We start from the raw sequence: 18,702 nt of genomic DNA, 5'->3' as shown, positions 1-18,702 counted from the left end.
AGTCTACTGTACGAAAGTGTTTCCTCTGTGAGTTCATGTAATTGTACGAATGTGAAGCAGGACATAAAAAGGGAGTTCAGTGTGTTCGGTAAAACTCTCTCCGGGTAAAAGAAGTTTAAAAATTGCAACCTGGCTGTGGGTCTGACCGAGCCTTTCACCCAAATTCCTTCAGAAGCTCACCGTGTCGAATCGGACCACCCTGCACGGCGAGCAGCCGCCTGCATGCTACCCGTTCACACAGCAGGACCACCAATTCCACACTACTTATATTTGGAGAGTCACGGTGGTATCTGCACTGTTTCGGGTGAGGGGGGAAACCACTGACAAGAAGTTACAAAGTTACAAGCTCCAGTAGCAAAGACCTGTTGTCCAGGAAAAGCAGTGTGAGGTGAAGCTGAGGTATGGAGCGCAGCTGTGATTCCCTTCAGGGAAAGACGCCGTTTCTAACCAACGGCTCCCGAGAGACGAGCCGCCTGACTGGTGCCTCTGCTAAAGGACGGCCTGCAGCTGTGAGAGGACACTGCATGGCTGAGGACGAGACTGGCATACACTGCATTCCTGCTCATCACAAACACATGCACATGCTGATGGCAGACTAACAATCAAACATGGTGGAAGTTGTTTGACACTAGTGAGCCCTGCGGTCTGGTTAACATAATCCAGCTACAATCATCCTGGCAGAGCTTAATTTTGACAGGTGATCAACACCCTCACATGTCAGAGCATCATGGGACAGGACGAACAGAGAGTCCCCGGAGCTGGCAGGAGAGCAGCAGTGGAAAGTTATGGGTCTAGTGGAGACTGCGGGCCGGGCCCAGTGTTATCCAGCACCAGAGGAATGGGACAGCTGAAAGAGCCGTGGCCCTGCCCCGCAGCACCACAAACAGAGCCTTGTTGGCTGAGCTCTGAGGCCACATGGCCGAACGGTGAAAGACCTGCTGACAGCTGGGGGGACAGGAAGATGCCATGGAAACAGAGGGAGCAGCAGTTTGACCCCGGGCCAGGGGGAAGGTTGGGCGACATAGCGGCTTTGGGGAAAGTGCTAGGCTGATAAGATGATGAAGAAAAAGCGGGTCAACTCCCAGGTGTGATTATTACCTATGTCGATCTGAAGCAGTGTGACTGTGAAACATTACATGCATGCTTTGCAAAACATTTTCCTGCATAAGTAGCAGAAAAAACTAAACTGATGAATGAGTGCACCCCGGCTAACTTGCTGATTATGACGATTTATTAATTGATTTCACTGCTGATATTTATAAATAAAAACTTAAATTATAAACACGGCTGGTAGAGCAACATTACAAGAGCTTTATAATGGAGGCATTTTAGGCAATTGCTGTGTGAGGAAACACGGCATAACTGGAGTGGCACTTTTAAACAATACATGAAATTTTATGTAGTTTTTGAAGTTTCTAATTCATAGTACATAATAGTCCATAAACACAGCTAAAGGCCATTAAATTACAACAAAGGGTCAAGCCATGTTCTGTAAAAACCTGTATGTGATGTGAGGTGGAGCTACTGAACAGCAATGTGGAGAGTTGGGATTTTAGTTATTCAGGCGTAGCAACTACTTCAGTTCTACGTCTTATCACACGGTGAGACGGTTGAAGCAGAGGGAGGATGAAAGGTGTGAGTGACTCGTAAAAATGAGGCTCTGAGTGGCTTTATAAAACGTGGCTGTGAAGGAAAAACAAACATAAAAGCTTCAGATTGTGAATACAAAGATATCACATTATCAATAAAGCTTATAAAATTGATAACAATATATACCTTATGTACAGTAAATGTTAGTTAATAAAAGTTAGGAGCTTCTTGACACTTCAGTACTGCAGAAAGTGACACAATGTCTGTTCAAAGTAATTGTAAAATAACCTCTTAGTCAAAGTCACCATTACAACAATTAGGATAAAATTAGAGGTAGCAGCGGATTTGGGATCTCTGTTCTTTTTTCACTTTATAACATTTCATCATTTCCTTCCCACTTTTGCTTACGGGGTATTGCGTGCTTGAATCAGAATCTTCATTTTCATCTTCAAAAAACCTGCCTGACAGCCTGCTTTAAATACTCACGCACCCATGAGTGCACTTCAAGTGGTTTTCAACAGACACCAGTGTCGTGACACTCACACACTCACACTCTTGTTTCACACACACACACGCACACACATTCACCATGCCCTGCTCTCGCCTATACTCCTTCATATATTTTCTTCTTTACATTGCAGCCTTTCTCCCTCCTGTCCCTCCTTTTCCTTTAAAACCTTTTGGCTTAATGGTCTGGAAGGGTTGTGGTGCTGGCTTGGAGTCTTTCATCTGGCAGACGATTACAGACTCGGGTGGAGAGGACCCTCTTCGTTGTTTATTAAATTGTCACTCTGTGCCTTCTCTCTCACCCCGGCCGTGATCCTCAGTCCTGGCTGTTCTGTGGCTCTGAATCACCGTCATGCTGCATATCCGACCAGCCTCTTAATAACACTGATTAACAACCTGTCAGCACTGGGACACCCCTCCCATGATCCCCTTCTCCTACCCCTGTCCTGTGTCCAGTACAAACCCCCTGCAGTGCTGCACAACTTGAGCCCTGCTTTGGAGGAGAGAGCTCACTGCAGTCCGTGTCTGCTGGCCTGGCTGGGTTTTGTGGGACTGCAGGAGAGCTGAGCTGTCCAAGCCGGGGTGCAAATTCAGGACTGGTAAAAGTGGTGGTAGTGGTGATGGTGTTCGTGGTGGTGGTGATGCTCATGCCGCTGTACCACTTGTGCCAGCCCCCCCTCGTACAGCAGCACACTGGGCAGGTCTCGCACCTGCTCCCTCTCCACCACTGGTCCTGGAGCCAGAGAGCCCTGTAAGGCCCTGTAGGCCTGGCTGTCCTTGGACCGCTGCTTGTGCTTGCGGTAGGGGGCAGTTGCCTGGTGAGGGGGGGTCTGGCTGGGTAGTGCCGGGGGAGGAGGCGCTCCTCGGCTTCTCATCACCCTACCGCTGATCTGCGCAGGAGGTGTGCGGCTGTGGGTCTTAGGAGAGCGGAGGGCATGTTTCCCTGAGTCTTGGCCTCTCGTGCGGGCGGGGTGGAGGTTGTCCGGAGAAACGGTGTCCACAACAGTCTGCAGGCGGCGGTGGTGGGCGTGGGAGTGGCCGTTTTCTGGTTCGTGGGAGCGAGAGCGAGTCTGGTTGGATGGCCGGGTCTGAGGCTCTGCCTTTGGCGGCTCTGTGGTGGTGGCTGTGAGGAAAACAGACAGGTATTTAACGAATTATGCAGCGTAAACAACAAACTTCAAACAGCACAAGACTGGTCAAAATTCATTTCATGGGCGCTGATTAAAAAAACTCAAATAAAAAGGAAGGAAAATAATCCATTCTGGGCAAATCAAAGTGCCAACAGCTCACTAATAAAGCTCCACGATAAGATTCTGGCAGCTTTCTTCAGCCTCTCTTCTTGCGGATAACACTGACACAATGCGACACAGAGCAGATCTCTGTTAGCACCTTCCTAACAGGACCAACATTAAAGTAATCACATGTCATCACCGACCATCAGATCAAGGCTGCTGCTTATTAGACCTAAAATTTCACTTCACAACAGCCCGTTCTTCTGATGGCTTTAGCCTTGAACACTTGATGTATTGTGCTTGCCCGAGCCCAGATGTTTGTACTGGCGAAGAGCGCAGTGTGCTGCTGGTTCCACCTAATGGCTCCAAGCAGGTGCCGCAGTAATGAGGGCCCCTGGATGCAGCTTCAAAGGGCCACTGCCTGTGTTCCTCCCTCCCCTCTCCCCCCCTTTACACCCCTGGCCCCGGTCCACTCACCGGCTCCGAAACGGGATGTGTAGTTTTCGATGCCTGCCAGGTCCAAGTAGTGGTTCCTGCGTTCCAGGTTCTCATCCACACAGTGGCGCTGGCAGCCCGGCTGGGTGTGGTGGTCACTGTGGTGGCGCCTGTGGACACAAGCGGCACCTCTCATTAGGTAGAAGTTTGGGCCAGAGAGGTTCAGTATGGTGGTGTTTGGAGAAAGTCAAACAAGTGTTCCTTATGATTAGGCAGTAGCAGAGTAATTGTTAGAGAAGTGAGATTGCAACTGGAAAATCACAGGTTTAAACCTCAGCTGGCAGGGTTTGTACAGTGTGGTGAAAGGGCGGACTCTCCCCTCCACTGTAAACTCATCCTTAGTACAGTGGAGGTACATTTTGGCAACTCTAATTAAAGAGTAGAGCACAATTGCAGCTCCCAAGTGTGAATCCTTTCTCAAACAAACTCAGTTTTCTCTTTCAAGATGTTTGTGTTATAATCAGTGACATAATAAAATCGGGATAATAATAAACTCTCTTGTAGACTTCACAAGCTTTAACAACAGAGGCTGAAGTTTGCAGGGAGGTGGGTTTACCTTAGGAGAGCTCGACTCTTCTTGTCTGCACTCTTGGGGTCTTCTATGCACTTGTCATTTTTCTCTCTGGGGTGGGACATGTCTGTGTATGTGTGAAAGACAGGGGGCTATTATCAAAGAGAGTTACGGAGCAGCAACACACACACAGACACGCAGACATGACAACAGTCACACAAGCCTGAGAAGAAAGCAACCTTTGTTTTGGAGTTTCACTTTGAAGATCTATAGAAAAGGAAAAACAACAATGCTTCATTTATTCTATTTTCAACCCGCAGCCTCTTATAAGGCATCGAGCGAAAGAAGAAAACATGCAGAAATAGTTTATTAAGGACGCGAGATCTGATGCGGTTTCAAATTAGCATGAAGGAAACACAAGATACTTTCAAAGCTTGCTCTGTTTGAATCTCTTGACAGATATTTATAGCTGAAACAATAGGACACAAACACACAAGAACATATACTTTTTGAGAGATTTCTCCCTGACGACTTGTTTACCAAGTCGTCAGTGAAAAAAGTTAAGTTGAACGTAGCTATATTTTCCCGGCAGCTCTAAGGTGGGGGGAGGAAGAGAGGCAGGAAAAAAGGGAACTTTGGAGAAAAGAAAAATGGCTGTGGTTATCAAAAGGACCCGGCACATCTCTTAAGGTTTCTTTCAGAGTATTTGAAGGCGCTGAGGGAGGGGGGTCCTCTCTTAGCTCTGTCACTCCCCCCATCATTAAAAATGAACCCCATTGAGTGGGAGAGATGGAGCGACGCCGAGGCTGCGTGGAACAAAGCTCTGACAGGCCTGAAGCAGCCGCCTTTCTGCATGACAACAAACACATCTCTGGGTGAGCTGACAGCACGCAACACAAGCGGGACCCCGAGATGCCCTCTCTTCTCCTCCGCCCCCACCCGCTGTGTTAATGTGAGCTTTACCTGCCGCACCCTGCGTGCAACTCCTCCACCGCTGGCTGGAGTCGGGAGCCACCGACAGCTTGACCCGCAACGTCTTGCTGCTGCTGGGAGAATGGTTGACGGAGGCGTCCACGACCTCATAGATGGTGTGTAGCAGGCTGGTGATGTCCTGCAGGATGTGGAACACAGGAGATCTTATTATAGCTACACTGTTTGAAGTGAATACTCTCCAGCTTTGTTTATTAAAACTCTTCATCATAAACTTCTTGGTAACTCTGTGTTTACAGAATCCACTCAGACAACAGGAACAAGAGACTGATGTCAGTTCTTTTAGTTCATCTTTCCAAGTGAAGCGATCAGACAGGGTTTACAGACAAGTTATAAATTCATGAAAAGAAACATCTTGGCAGAAGCAGAAGAGTCTCACTGAGATGCCAGGCCCGATATGAGTCTGCTGTGTGAGCTACACTTTCTCTGTTTAATCCCTCAGTGTCTCTTAAATGACAGAAACTTAAACCTGGATAGGAGGCAACCTCCAACTGTACTTTTTAAATAAATGCACAAAATGCATGTAAGCACATCAGCTCCCCACATGTAGGAAGACACGAACAAACACGTCTTGAAACTAAGAGTCATTATAAATCATATATAGAGAGAATAAGACAAAGAACAAAACAATAATCAACGTCAGTGCTTTCAAAATAAAAGTGATACCATAATCACTTCAGGATAAGGCATCTGACCATATTTGGATTTAGAGCTGCCAAGATTAATCACAAAGTCAAGGGTCATACCCCTTTCCCACCGTAATTAGTGCATTGACGCAGGTTTTTCAGACCCGGGAAGAACTGCTTATAGATGCCCGATTGTCTCTTTTCCCATTGCCAGGGGAGCAGCGGTCTCTTTTCTGCTGCGTCACCATCTGACGCCACAAACGTGCCCCAAACAGGGATAGTAAACAGTGACGATGTACGGTGGTTTGGTCTTTATTGCATCTATTACTCATTCAGTCTGTTTATCAAACTCAGCGCGACAAATTTTGAGCGCCGCTTGAATTTGTAGCTGAGATGACGAGGAGTCGCAGAAGTAGAAGCATAGCATCACGCTGGAAAGGGGGCAGAGATTAGCGAGTCGACCCGGGTTTTGTGTTCCCATCATTGCCGATCGGAGCCGAGGTGATAATTACCCGGGTCTACTGCAGAGTCATTTGACCCGGCTCTGGATACTGATTGAAACATTTCCCACTGAGCTAAAAAGCCGGGTGTTAGAAGGTTTTTTTACCAGTGGGAAAGCGGCTTAAGAGTAAGTGCCAACTATCTTCGTAATGATTCAATAATTTCAGTCATTTTTTATGCAAAAAGCTTCTGATTAGTATTAGTATTTGATGCTTCTTTTATATGATATTATAGATATGAAAGTAAATGAGGAGTCTTTGGGTTTTGGACTGGTTGGTTGGACAAAAGTTAATTTGGAGACGTCAAAAAATTAAAAAAAAACGGCTTTGAAACTGTGATGAGCATTTTGTCACAATTCCGTTACATTTTATGGAATAATATCTATCCTATTGTCCTGAATATAAGCAGGAGATGAATCAATAATTAAAGCATCTCTAGTTGCAGCCCTATTTGCGTTGCTTAATTTGCTCATAAAATACAGCAGTCTCCTGTGGCTTTTTAGAAGCTATATTTTGCGCTGGTGGGTGTTTGTACGCACCATACTGAGCTAATGACTCCCTCTTGGGTGTTAGCAACTTGGCTCGGGTTTTCATAGCAAACCAAATTCCAATAGTTGAAAAAAAAAAATTCCACCTGGGATGGATGTGAAATGAACGAGCTCGAACAGCATCTCAAATCTCATTAGTGTTTTACTTTGGAAGGTAACTCTGCTTCACCAAAAGAGCTCCTTTGACAAAACTGCAGAGAATTAAGTCTACGCCACAAAAAGGCTTCAACAGCGTGGTTTTTTACTCACTAGAGTGCTCTGACTTATAATAAAAAGCACTATTATGATTCTTTAGGGACCGCTTCCACAAAGTGGTTTCAGACATAGTCGCACTGCAAAAAACAAAAAAAATTAAAATAAAAGCGTTCTGTGTCATTTTTGGTTTCTTTCTGTTTTTTTTATTTGTGTGAAGGGATGAAAAAAAAAAAAAAGTTGGAGAAGAAAGCTTTTCTTTCCCCCCTCCAAGCCGCCGCCTGCCGTCTCCTGAGCCATGGAGCCACAGGCTATGCCAAAAAAGCTGCACAGCCAACCGCTGCACAGCCAACCACACAGAGGACAGCTTCAGTCTCTTTGCGCTGTTTCTAGTCGTTTTCAAAAAAACACACAAGCCTTTCTGGATGTTCTCTCAGATCTTTATCAGGCAGACGCAAGCCACAAGGTACCTCGCAGGAGCGGAGACACACTGATGTCGCTGGGTTTGGTTCTTAGGAGAGAGATTGGGTTGGAGGCTTGTAACTTATATCCTTACTGATTTTGGAGGTATGGTTTTACCAGAACAGGTAAAATAAAATTGGATTTACAGGGGTGTTGTTCTGATATCCTAAAGAAGGGTGGTATGTTAAGAAACTGAGCTGCTCAACAGGACATTTCTGGGGCACTTAAACTCTGTGTACTCAGAAATGTGTAAATTGAATTCATCCTACAGCACTAGACAGATGCAACTTAAATAGATATACATTTAAAGGCGTATTCCACCACATTCATCCCAGCTCAGAGCAGGCGATTCTTACCTCTCTGGTGACTTTGCCATTGTTGTCAAAGTCGTAGAGGGTGAAGGTCCACTCCTGCCTGTTATCCTCCTCCACAGACACAGCACACTCCAACTCCTGAAACAGCGCAGCATTGATCTATCAATATCATCCAGTGTGTGTGTGCGCGCGCGTGTGTGAGAGTGCGTATTTGTGTGTGTGCCCTGCCATTGCCCTAGTTTAATCCAGAAGGGAAGTAATAAATGTCCTATTGGTGTCGACACTCACTTCAAACTGGAGCTGCTTCTGTGGCCCTGCGGGAGATTGGCTGTCCCTCTCCTGCATCTTCTCCTCCACACAGCAGCTGTCTGTCTTCTCTGGGGGTAAAGCCACTGAAATGACACACGCGCACACACACACACAGATAAAAGTGAGAGCCTGAGGATGGAAACGTTGGGTGCAGTCTTAACCTGAGGATATGTGGTTGCCTTCAAGTGTTCCATGTAAGCTCCGACTTCCCAGTTCGGCATCCGCAATTAAGATGTGTGACACATTCAATGGCGTTTGTTAAAATAAACCTTAAAGCAAAAGCTTTTGTCTCACTGCCTCTATTCTGCAGTTGTATTTTACAGTAATAATAACATTCATTAGTAATGTGACAAGTTCATTATGGCATTATTACAGAGAGCTGTTGAATCAAAACTAGAACCTTAAATATTCCCTCCTCCATCAGCCACACATATACGCTTTAAAGCTCTTAGCTATATTATATACCCATCCCACAGGGTTCACACTGAGAGAGGATGTCAAACATGAAACTAAAAGGCATTAACATGTCTGAAACACGATGGGAAAATTAGGTGGCATTCGGATATAAATGGTGGATGGGAAACGGCGTGTGAACATCAAAAGGCCTATAGGAGACCCCCGAGTCCCCCGGCTCACAGCGGCAGAGCTCATCACTTCATGGAATGACATTCACCGTACATTAGCAACCAGACATTCAGTAACGGCAGACAGTCCACAGGGAAAACTACTATCTGTCATATCCACTTAAACTGACGACCTGTGTAGAGCCTGACAACATTTCCTATATCGAAGAAGTCGATGATGGTTTCTCTGTAATATATTCGACAACACAGATTTCCCTCGACAGGATTATAGCTGAAGATTTCCCGCTGAGGTGACGGACAAAGACCAAATCAATGAGCTTTGGACAGAATGATTAAAGCATCAACACATTTACAAGTCACTCTATCGGGTAAACAAAATAAACAGACCTTAAAACTGTAAAATCCTTCAGCCTTCATTTCTACTGACTTTATTAAGATTGTGAGCGTGCGTTAACTGAACATCGTGTTGATGTTTGTGGCCACAGTTGACGTTGCTGTATGTTTGGATTGCACCGTATTGGATGCTCGTCCACCCTGTTGGACAGAAATAACACAACTGTCGCCGTCTGCTTCCATGTTTCAGTTTCAGCGTTGGATCCCGGCCCAGACGTAATGCTACCGGATATCCTGCTCTGCTTTGAAATCCAGCATTTGTTTGACACATGAGACACGCACAACATGTAGCACAGATTTGGGAGGTGTACATGTCGGCTGCTTTGCGAGCCTTTATGAGTTGCAGGGTTATTATGTTTATGTGTATTTCCGCAGAAGCTTGAAAAAGGTTGCACCCACCCACAGATTTGCGCGAGCATCAGCCCCCTCCGTCATCCAATCGCAGCCCTACATGCCGCACACACACCCATAAACACACACACAGACCACGCCCCTTTCCCTCCCCCCTCCCCTGCGCCTCTCTCCACCCGCCACACTTTGAAGTCCCATTCTCAAACCTTTTGGAAGAGGATCAGACCGGCTGTAAAACAGAATCACTAATTAATTAAGCCAAGTCAAATCTGAAACACTGTTTGTTTGCTCGCCAACGGAGCAGACACAACAGCCCAATTTCTTTCCTCCTGATCCAAAGCAGATCAAAGCAGACCTGTCTCATCCCAGGGTAGGAGAAAATGCCAGAAATGAAAGGCATCATCCCAGGGAGCTTTTACCAACTTTTTGGAGAGGAGCAGCATTTGGGGTCCCGCTGTTTGATCATCTGAGGTGCTCAAAGGGAACATTGTGTGCGAGGGCAAATCTGTTCCGTAGCAGGCTCAATATGGTGGTGAGATGCTTATCTCAGGGCTAATGAAATGCCGGGAGGAGTAACAGTAATCTGCTATCACCCTCCTCCCCCCGCCCCCCCCCAAGTCCACCCCCACCCCTCACCACAGACATAAGCCGCCTTTTTATGAGAGGAGCTGAGCCAGGGGGATTGGCTGCACATCAGATCTGAGGGGCAAGACGAGGGCAGCCGAGGCAGGCACCCTCCCAGCCAAGGCTGTTCCAGCAGCCCCGCTCTACACACACACACACACACACACACGTGCGTGCGTGCACACACTTGTACACACACGCAGAAAGGAAGGTAGGACGGGAAACTTGCCACGCACTGTGAGCAATCACACCCAGCTTACTTGGGCTTCTGTATTACATATTACTGGGCCTGTTCCTCTAGATTAATGCATACAGCTCAGTGCTGGGTACTGTGGTGATTTTGGGATGGCCTTTACGGTGACTTTCTCCTCCGTTAGAAGACCTCACTTAAGTACCCTAGAGCAAGGCATTCAATCATTCAGAGTTCATCTTTTCCATGTTCAACTCAAGCAGACTGTGCTGGGTGTTATTTCCTTTCTCTTTTATTACTGAATAACTAAATAAAAGTCTTTGTTAAAGAGGGTTTATTATGCTAATTTCAAGCTTCATACGTCACTCTGTGATACCTGTGGAGTAGCTTAGCATTATTTACAGTTTAAAAAACTCTTTTTTCTCACTCTCATACAGCCTCTGCCTGAAACGACTCAGTCAGCTCTGTCCCTTTAAGAAACCCCGCCCCTACAAGCCCACTTTTTTCGGATTGGCCAGCTCTCCGAAGCCTTGTGACATCACAAAGTACAGCGTGTAGAAACAACTGTGTGAAACCTGGCGTTCACAGCAGCCTGCAGACTGAGCTGAGAAGCCTGGGGATTACTCCAACATACTTTTACCTACAGATTTGAAACTTCACCCACGTTTAGTGTGGACATCCAACATATATGTCTTAATATATGAAACAGCATAATACCCCCTCTTTAAATGTATGGACAATAGATCTGACCACTGCCCTACATGCAGGTCGTGCAGGGGACATCATAAATCCTCCACAGCTGTCTCTACTTAGGTCTCAGTGTGCCGGAGGAAGTAAAAAATGGCTCGCGATGTGAACATGGGGACAATGAATTCAAGACTAAAATAAAAAACTTCCTGGAAACAACTTGTTTTCATTAGAGAAAATTTACAACAGGAATTCTCTTGAAGGCAATAAAACTTTAGCTCAGACTCCGCTCCAAAGTCTGATACCATTTCAAAAGTGTGAAGAAAAGCTACTCTGAGTGACACTCCCTGACTGATACCCGCATTCATTTCTCTAAAGTTCAAGTATTATGACACCCACAAAACTGACAACAGTTTCCTCTCCTTTCTAGCTGTCAGTGAATGAGTATGAATGAGTCCGCCTGGAAATAATTACACATAATCTATGGAATGTTTTATTGATGCAAAGTGTTACAACATGTGTCTTAATTGGAGGACAGACTCAGCCCAGTGCTTAAAAGTCTTTTCATGGTCCATCATCAGTCTTGGCGTCTCTCCTCCCTGTACTTTCTCTGTTATCCATCGATGCAGAGATGAAATAAAAGTGAGTTTTGTGCCATGCTTTTGAAATTTGTGCTGGTCTCGTTCAACTCTTCGTTTCTGCCTCCACCTCACGTCCAATCTAGTCTTTAAATGGGAGGGAGAGACTTTCTCCTCCCGGAGCTCTTAATCCAGGATCACATCACATCAGGGGGAAAAACATGGAGGAATGGAGGCACTTTGCAGAGCACCACAGGGGGGGAGAGGGGGATGAGAGACAGAGGAGGTGGAGAGGCGGGAGGGAAGGTAAAGGGGACCTCATCAGCACATTGTTGGGGCTTAGAGAATGGGTGTGGAGCTAAAGGGGAAAGGATGAACGGCTGCGAAAAAGAGCCACACAAGCACCTGGAGGGTAAATGTGAACCTTTATGCAGGTTCTCATTCAAATCAAAATAAAGGGGTCACAATGAAGAGCAGGGGGGCCTACCTTCGAGACGGTAGTGTTCATCACCTATCCCCTCCGCACATGCTTCTTCCATAGAGTCCTGGAATAAAAAAAAAAGAGAGAGAAAAATACATATATCACTCTTTCAAGTCATATAAAGGAGAAGTCTCATATTTTTGTCACATAAAAACAAACATTTTTAACAGTGCAAATCCACAGCACCGCTTTCCAACACGAGGGACATGCCCAAATCAAAATTACAGCGTTTATATATCTATATATGCACAGTTTGACAACTATGCACGGGGCCTAAACAGCAGTGGAAAGTTTAAGAGGACGGTAATTGCAGGACTGAAACGAATTGAGCACAAGACTGGCAGTCGGAATTGAAACTATGAAAGAAGTATCTAACTCGCTGCCGCCGGCCCTGCAGGGAATTCTGAGAAAGAGGGTTGGTAGTACGGCTATTTCTGTGGCAGGCTATCGTTGCAGCGATACGTTCAGCGGCTTGTTTTTATCCCGGACTGTTTTCACCCCGGCCCCCTCTCCTGGCAGCTCTGTCTGTTAGTGCATACCACAGAGACTGGAGCGACATGTGATCCCCCGGGCTTCAATACGGAAAAGTCTGGCTCAGGTATCCATGTGGCATTACAGTCATCTGGGCGAAAAACCATTACTCACGGGCTGACAAACCCATATGCATGCACACATCCGTACACACATAGTCCAACACACACTCAAACACATTTAAAGACCGAGCCCAGGCCCCCTTTGCCAAGTTTTCCACTGGATCCAAACCACCACAATAAGTTGTATCCCAAGACATCTTATCATAGGTGATGGTTAGCCTTAAAAATCAGTCAAATGCATCGTGTGATACGAGCATCTGAGCATGCGTGTTCATAGTTGTGTGTGTATGTGTCAGAGGCGAGACAGTGACAGCGTGAGAGGGGATTTCTGTGTAATCCAGAGAGCTAGAAGGTCAGATGGTGTGATCCCACCCTCCTCAGACTAGTGCCGGCCTGGCTGCAGCGCTGTGGGTGGCCTCAGGAGGAGAATACAGCAAACCACAGGAGTGACTGGCTGTCAGGCTGATACACCAGGGCAGGGACCCAGGATAAACCTGTGTTTATTGCTGGTATGAACGGGTCAACACACGTTCTGATCTGGCTTCATGGTCAGATTTGGTAAGACAAAAGGGTCATGAGGTGTTTTTATGATAATCGTAGGATTAAGTTAGTGCTACTGCAGTTTTCAGGCAACTGATAGCAGAGCCAACAGGTGTCAGTAAAAGCTCAGCAGTAGGTACTTAACGTCACCAAAGGTCAACAATGTAGAGGAAGGTTTAGATAAAGACTGATTTATTGCAATCATTTTCAAGGGAGAAACAGTTTTGTTTATTTGCACGCTACATAAATGTCTGTGACCACTTGGCGAACACAGCCCATTAGTTTAAAACAGCCCTATTTAGTGTATTATTGTCAATGAGCATTCATGTTGGAATGAGTCTTGCATTTGCAGGGTTTGTGGTTCTTTTCGGCTCTCTGTGTAGTTATAAAATATCTGATCGGAGGTTTGGCTTTCATGACACATATTTTATATAAACTGTGTAATAAAATAAGTTGACACAACACCAAAGTTTTCTATGAGTTACTGTAAAGGTTTTGGCGAGTTTGATTTGGTTAAATGTAACAGAAAAGTAACTTCACTGACGAATATGACCGCTGAAATACTCTCGTGTATACTGTGTTGTAGTTCCTCATTGTATGCCACAGTTCAGTCGTTAGAAGTTTGAATGATGTGTACTTTAGTTCGTGTTAAAGAAACCATTCAACCTGCATTGGAGCCATTTATATCAGGCAGCTGTCACAGGCTAATCACTGGTCGTCTCTGTTAGCAAAGACTCCAGTCCTTAGTTCCGCATATTTCCCTGCTAAAGCGTTGAATTATACTGAAATTACGTTACATAACTACTAGAGAAAGTCACTATAAGATTAATTTTGGCGTCTATGCTTCTGTCCATACCTAAACTGAGGTAAGACACTGAATCCCAAGTTGCTGTGTGAATGTGAATAGTACTGATTGACAGTTGGGCACTTTACGTAGCAGCCTCTGCCATCAGTTGTGTTTGAAAAGGTGAAAGGAGCATGTAGTGTAAAAGCACTTTGAGTGGACATAAGACAAGAAAATCGCAGTCCATGTGAAGTTGGACAGCGGTTATATTAACAGTGGCCTCTGTATCCACCGAACCTCACAGAGAAATAAAACTCCTCCACATTCAGAATTCCTTACACACAAAGACACACGCGCGCACATACGCACACTCAGACTCCGCATCTTGACTGTATTTTCTGGTTTTTGATGAATGATCCAAAATTATTCAGGGGTTAACCAGAACATGAGAAAAAGGGGGAAGAGGAATGTGCTAATTGGTTGTTGTCTATAGTGATGGATGGGAGCAGTATTATGAGGAAGCTTGGGTTACTCTGGGGTTTGCTCTGGTCAGTGTAAAGGAAAAAATACCCCCGGCTTTTTTACTTTACACACACACACACACACACACACACACACATTTTGTCCTGCTTTCATGAGAAGTCTCCCACCACTAAATGGAAGTGGATATACAATAAAAATCTGTATTCTCATCATTCCTGCGTATTCAGTTCTCCCTGCAACATGATTAAGACACTTAAAAGCTGTAATGATGAACGGTAAAGTCTTCTTACGTTGATGTTCTCAGCTTCTACCCCGATACATCTTTAAAATAAGGACTGCATCTGACATAGCTGAGCTCACCAACTGTCCTTTAAAAGGGTGCGTCAACACTGACCGTCCTGGTGACAATACCACTCTGTGCTCAGCTCTCGTTTCAGCTAAAGCAGTGATTGATAAGGACATTGTCCTTTGGCAAAAAACAACATATAGGACTTCTAAAAATAAGGTGCATTTGTGTCTGAGTTTCCTGTGTTCCCACCGACCAACTGGTCACAAGAACAGTAAGGCGAGTTTCTTTTCCCAGCTCCAGGAAAGGCAGATTTTAATGGCAGAAGTAGCAGATATTTTCAGACCTCTGAGACAGATTTATCTTCTTTATCCCAGCAGAAACTTGAATAATGCACTTTACAGTTCTGTCGCTTTTGTTGGCTGTAACAAACGCTACCAGCTCTGTTTCCAGATCCTCAGTCTTCCTTACACAGTTTGGCTTCATCTCCTTTGTCTGAGTCATATAGTGAAATCCTGACTCACAAGCTCCACCAAAGCGTACTGAGCCTGTGACAGCGGCTGTTTGACAGAAAACATCAGGCTTTTTCTACAAGGTGAAAAGTGCACAAATGCATCATTTTTACCTTAAACAGCATTCGACAAAAAACAGGCTAACGTGCCAAATACCATCATATGATCCTCAGTCCACTAAACCAAAGGCTGCATACAATGAATGATACGAGACTGTCACAGACACACTGTAAAAGACTATGTTAAAGTTGGCGTTAGACATGAAAGTAAGTCAGTCCGGTTTGTGAAGCTACAGTGAATGAAGGCCTGAACCCGCTCCCTTCAGTTTGATTTGAAATGAAAGAGCTCAAAGACGATTTGCCCAAAATTGCAACGCTGGTCATCCCCCTCTATAAAACGATTTCTCCTCTAATGAGTAAAGACGAGGCTGAACTGATGCAACGTTTGCAAACAGTTAGTTAATGTGAATGGTACGGGCTATAAATAAGACAACCACATCTTATTAAATTCACGCATACGTGCATAAGCTTGGACAATGGCCGTGATTACTGCATTTAGGTTAAAAGGAACCACAAAAGGAACCATTAATCTCTTTCAGCTATGAGGCAATGATGGCCTTCTTTTTAGACCCTCGCTAATTCAAGGGTCAAAGGTCACTGTGGGAGAGCATTTCAGGCCAAAGGAGAAGCCTCCCCACACTCCCACCCACAGAGGCTCACCCAGTGGTCTACTTGTCTCTGGAGCTTCGGACTCAAATATGTTCATCACATCTACAGCCAGGTGTGTCACTTCCATGCGTCTCTGCAGGACAGTGCTACACGGTGTTACACGGCTTCAAGGCATTCACCCATTATATTACTACCGCCCCCATGTGATCATTGATGCAACAAAGTCAGCTCTGTGCAGCATTTGCAGAAACAGAGTTGCGGAATAAGGTTGAAGCATTCAACTTTGATGAGATCACAAGATGAGACCAAGGCAGGAGATACACTTGCTTGCTTTTAACTACGTGTCCGTGTGCGCATGGTGGCTGCTACGTGCTCCCTGCATCTGTTTGGAGCGCTGGCTGTGCACATCCTCAAAAATGAACGTCAACATACGCGAGCTGCAGACTGGGAGGGGCAGTGTCGAGGCAGAGGGGATGTGACAGGGTCAACACAGCTGCAGAGAAAACAATGGTAGAAAGTTCTGAAGACAAGCTCATAAACCAAGTCCGCAATTATCCACATCTGTACGATGGGTCATTACCACTGCACAGTGACAAACACAGCTGTCAAAATAGCTGGTTACAGATATGTTCCATTTTAGAAGTCGCGCCTGAGACCATTACATCCGTGCACACAAAAGCTGTCACTTTCTCTGCCTTGATCTCTGAATCAACATCATAGTAACCTCCTCGAGCGTCGCCATGTCTGTTGTTTACATCCCGCACATACGGTAGTTGCATACGGCCTGAGCTCTCTGGTGTGCCCCTGAGAGGTATCCTCCAGTAACACGAGTAGTGCACAGACAAGTATGTGAACAATTACATTCATGACGCAGCTGGTTGTGTACGCAAACGCAAGGCTTAAAAGGAACTATATCTCCGGCCAAAGGCGAGTTGACCCTGAGCCATGTAAAGAGACCAGGACCAACAAACTAATCTGACCCCCTTACTGAATGCAGTGCTCTACAGACAATGACACTTATAACACTAAAGTGTGTTTAATATCTGTTGTTGTAACATCAATGTGATCATTTTTTTCACTTCAAGGCACAAACAAGGGCTTCAGACATGATGTTAAACGTTGTGTGGAGACGAGAGCAGAAAACGTTCTGCTCTCAGCAGCAGCCAGGTCCTTCAGAGCTTCTTCAGACAAGGACTTGTAAGGCTCCGGTGTGTTTTAAAGTTGTTCAGGCCCCTTCACAGAGAGTGATTTATGACTGGACTTTAACACAGAGCTCAGTGTGCCGGCCACATTACAACATCTCATCTACATTACTAGCCTGCATAAAGGTCTGTTTGGTTTGGCCATTAGAACTATTTGGAAAACCTCATCAATGAAACAGTTTAATAATATGACTCTGATTAGCATTTTTAAGAATAATAATGTTTACTCAGCAAACATTAAAACAAGCTACGTCAGGAATGGTAAATACTCTACTCCACTCATGAGTATGTTTTCCTTTATTATAAAAACATCGACTTTAAAACATTAATTATGAGGAATGCTCATACGCATTTAATATATGGATGTAACTGCAGCAAGTAAATCAATAGTAGTTAAAAAGAATAGTATTGACGGCAATATTAGAGCACAGAACAATCTACATTAAGGTTCTGGTAAATTAAGTAACACAGCCTACAGAAGTAAACACTGCTTTCCTCTGGTGAAACTTGTGTTGCAAAGATATGTTGAGAGAGCTTAAATGATTAAGTAATCACAGTAATAAAAAGTTATTGTAACTCACTAACGCTCTGGGTGATGGAGGGGGGGTAGCCTTGACTTTTTTACCAACAGGCAAAGTCGGTCTAAGGCCGCATTGCTTTTATCACTGGCCATTATTTATCATGGCTTGCTAGTTGAATACTACAGCTCAGAAGAGTCATAGACTTGAATTAAAGACAGATAACTCACAGACTTTATGAAGTCATGCTTGTCAGTAGTTTGACTCTTTAAGACTTCTGACCCCTGGCTCCGTCACTCAGCATGAATGATCAACTGATTGAGTGAATGATCTAATGTAGAGTGGTGTGATTCTGCACTCTATCCTCAGTAAAATAAGGTTACAAAGGTTTGATGAAGCTCCAGCTATGACATGTTAAAGTCTGTATTGTATGGTGATGCTTTTCTCTGACTCCTCTGGATGCAGAACGAGAGAGACAGGGAAAGTGAAAGTGAAAAGGACAGTGAGCGCATGCTGGCACAGAACCGACATGGTGAGTTTAGACAGCAAGCTGCCTCCAGTGTCATCCTCACTCTGGCGCTGCAGACATGGACCCACTGGGCCAGTGTTTTTCAGCTGTGAGTCTATGTCTGAAAGCAAAAGGGTACATTAAAGTGCAAGTAATATGTACTTGTATGTGATTGTGGGAAAGTCCCACAAGGCCTCTCGGTCTCTGCGCTGTCTGCCTCCACGACCCACCACACAGGCTGACAATTTATGCGGCCGACGACAGCTCCCCCTGATCGCGCGCCAGGGCTCAGTGGAGGCAGGACTCTAGAGCAACGGCAGCACTACTGGCACTCCATCAAAACCCAGGAAAAATCTCATTAGGACTTCGGCTGGGTGTCTCTCCAGCTCTGCCCCCCCACCACCACCACCATCCAAGAAAACACCTCCAGGACTGCAAAGTTTG

General features: G+C 45.3%; 1 protein-coding gene across 1 annotated transcript in view; it reads right to left on the bottom strand.

The window, feature by feature from the left end:
• Positions 1-1,464: 1,464 nt before the first annotated feature.
• nkd1 (NKD inhibitor of WNT signaling pathway 1) overlaps positions 1,465-18,702 on the bottom strand; it is a 31,157-nt gene continuing 13,919 nt past the window's right edge. The window contains exons 4-10 of the mRNA XM_069658641.1: positions 12,171-12,228; positions 8,256-8,359; positions 8,010-8,105; positions 5,299-5,446; positions 4,381-4,462; positions 3,807-3,934; positions 1,465-3,220 (exon numbers count right to left, since the gene is read on the bottom strand). Coding sequence (XP_069514742.1) covers positions 2,688-3,220; positions 3,807-3,934; positions 4,381-4,462; positions 5,299-5,446; positions 8,010-8,105; positions 8,256-8,359; positions 12,171-12,228 — 1,149 coding nt within the window. The 3' untranslated portion in view covers positions 1,465-2,687. The remainder of the gene's footprint in view (positions 3,221-3,806; positions 3,935-4,380; positions 4,463-5,298; positions 5,447-8,009; positions 8,106-8,255; positions 8,360-12,170; positions 12,229-18,702) is intronic.

Source organism: Semicossyphus pulcher, unplaced genomic scaffold, assembly GCF_022749685.1.
Source record: "Semicossyphus pulcher isolate SPU_LCO1_2020_fin unplaced genomic scaffold, fSemPul1.0.p SCAF_1, whole genome shotgun sequence".
Classification (NCBI taxonomy): domain Eukaryota; kingdom Metazoa; phylum Chordata; class Actinopteri; order Labriformes; family Labridae; genus Semicossyphus; species Semicossyphus pulcher.
Note: the sequence above shows the minus strand (reverse complement) of the source record. Positions and strands in the feature narration are given on the sequence as shown.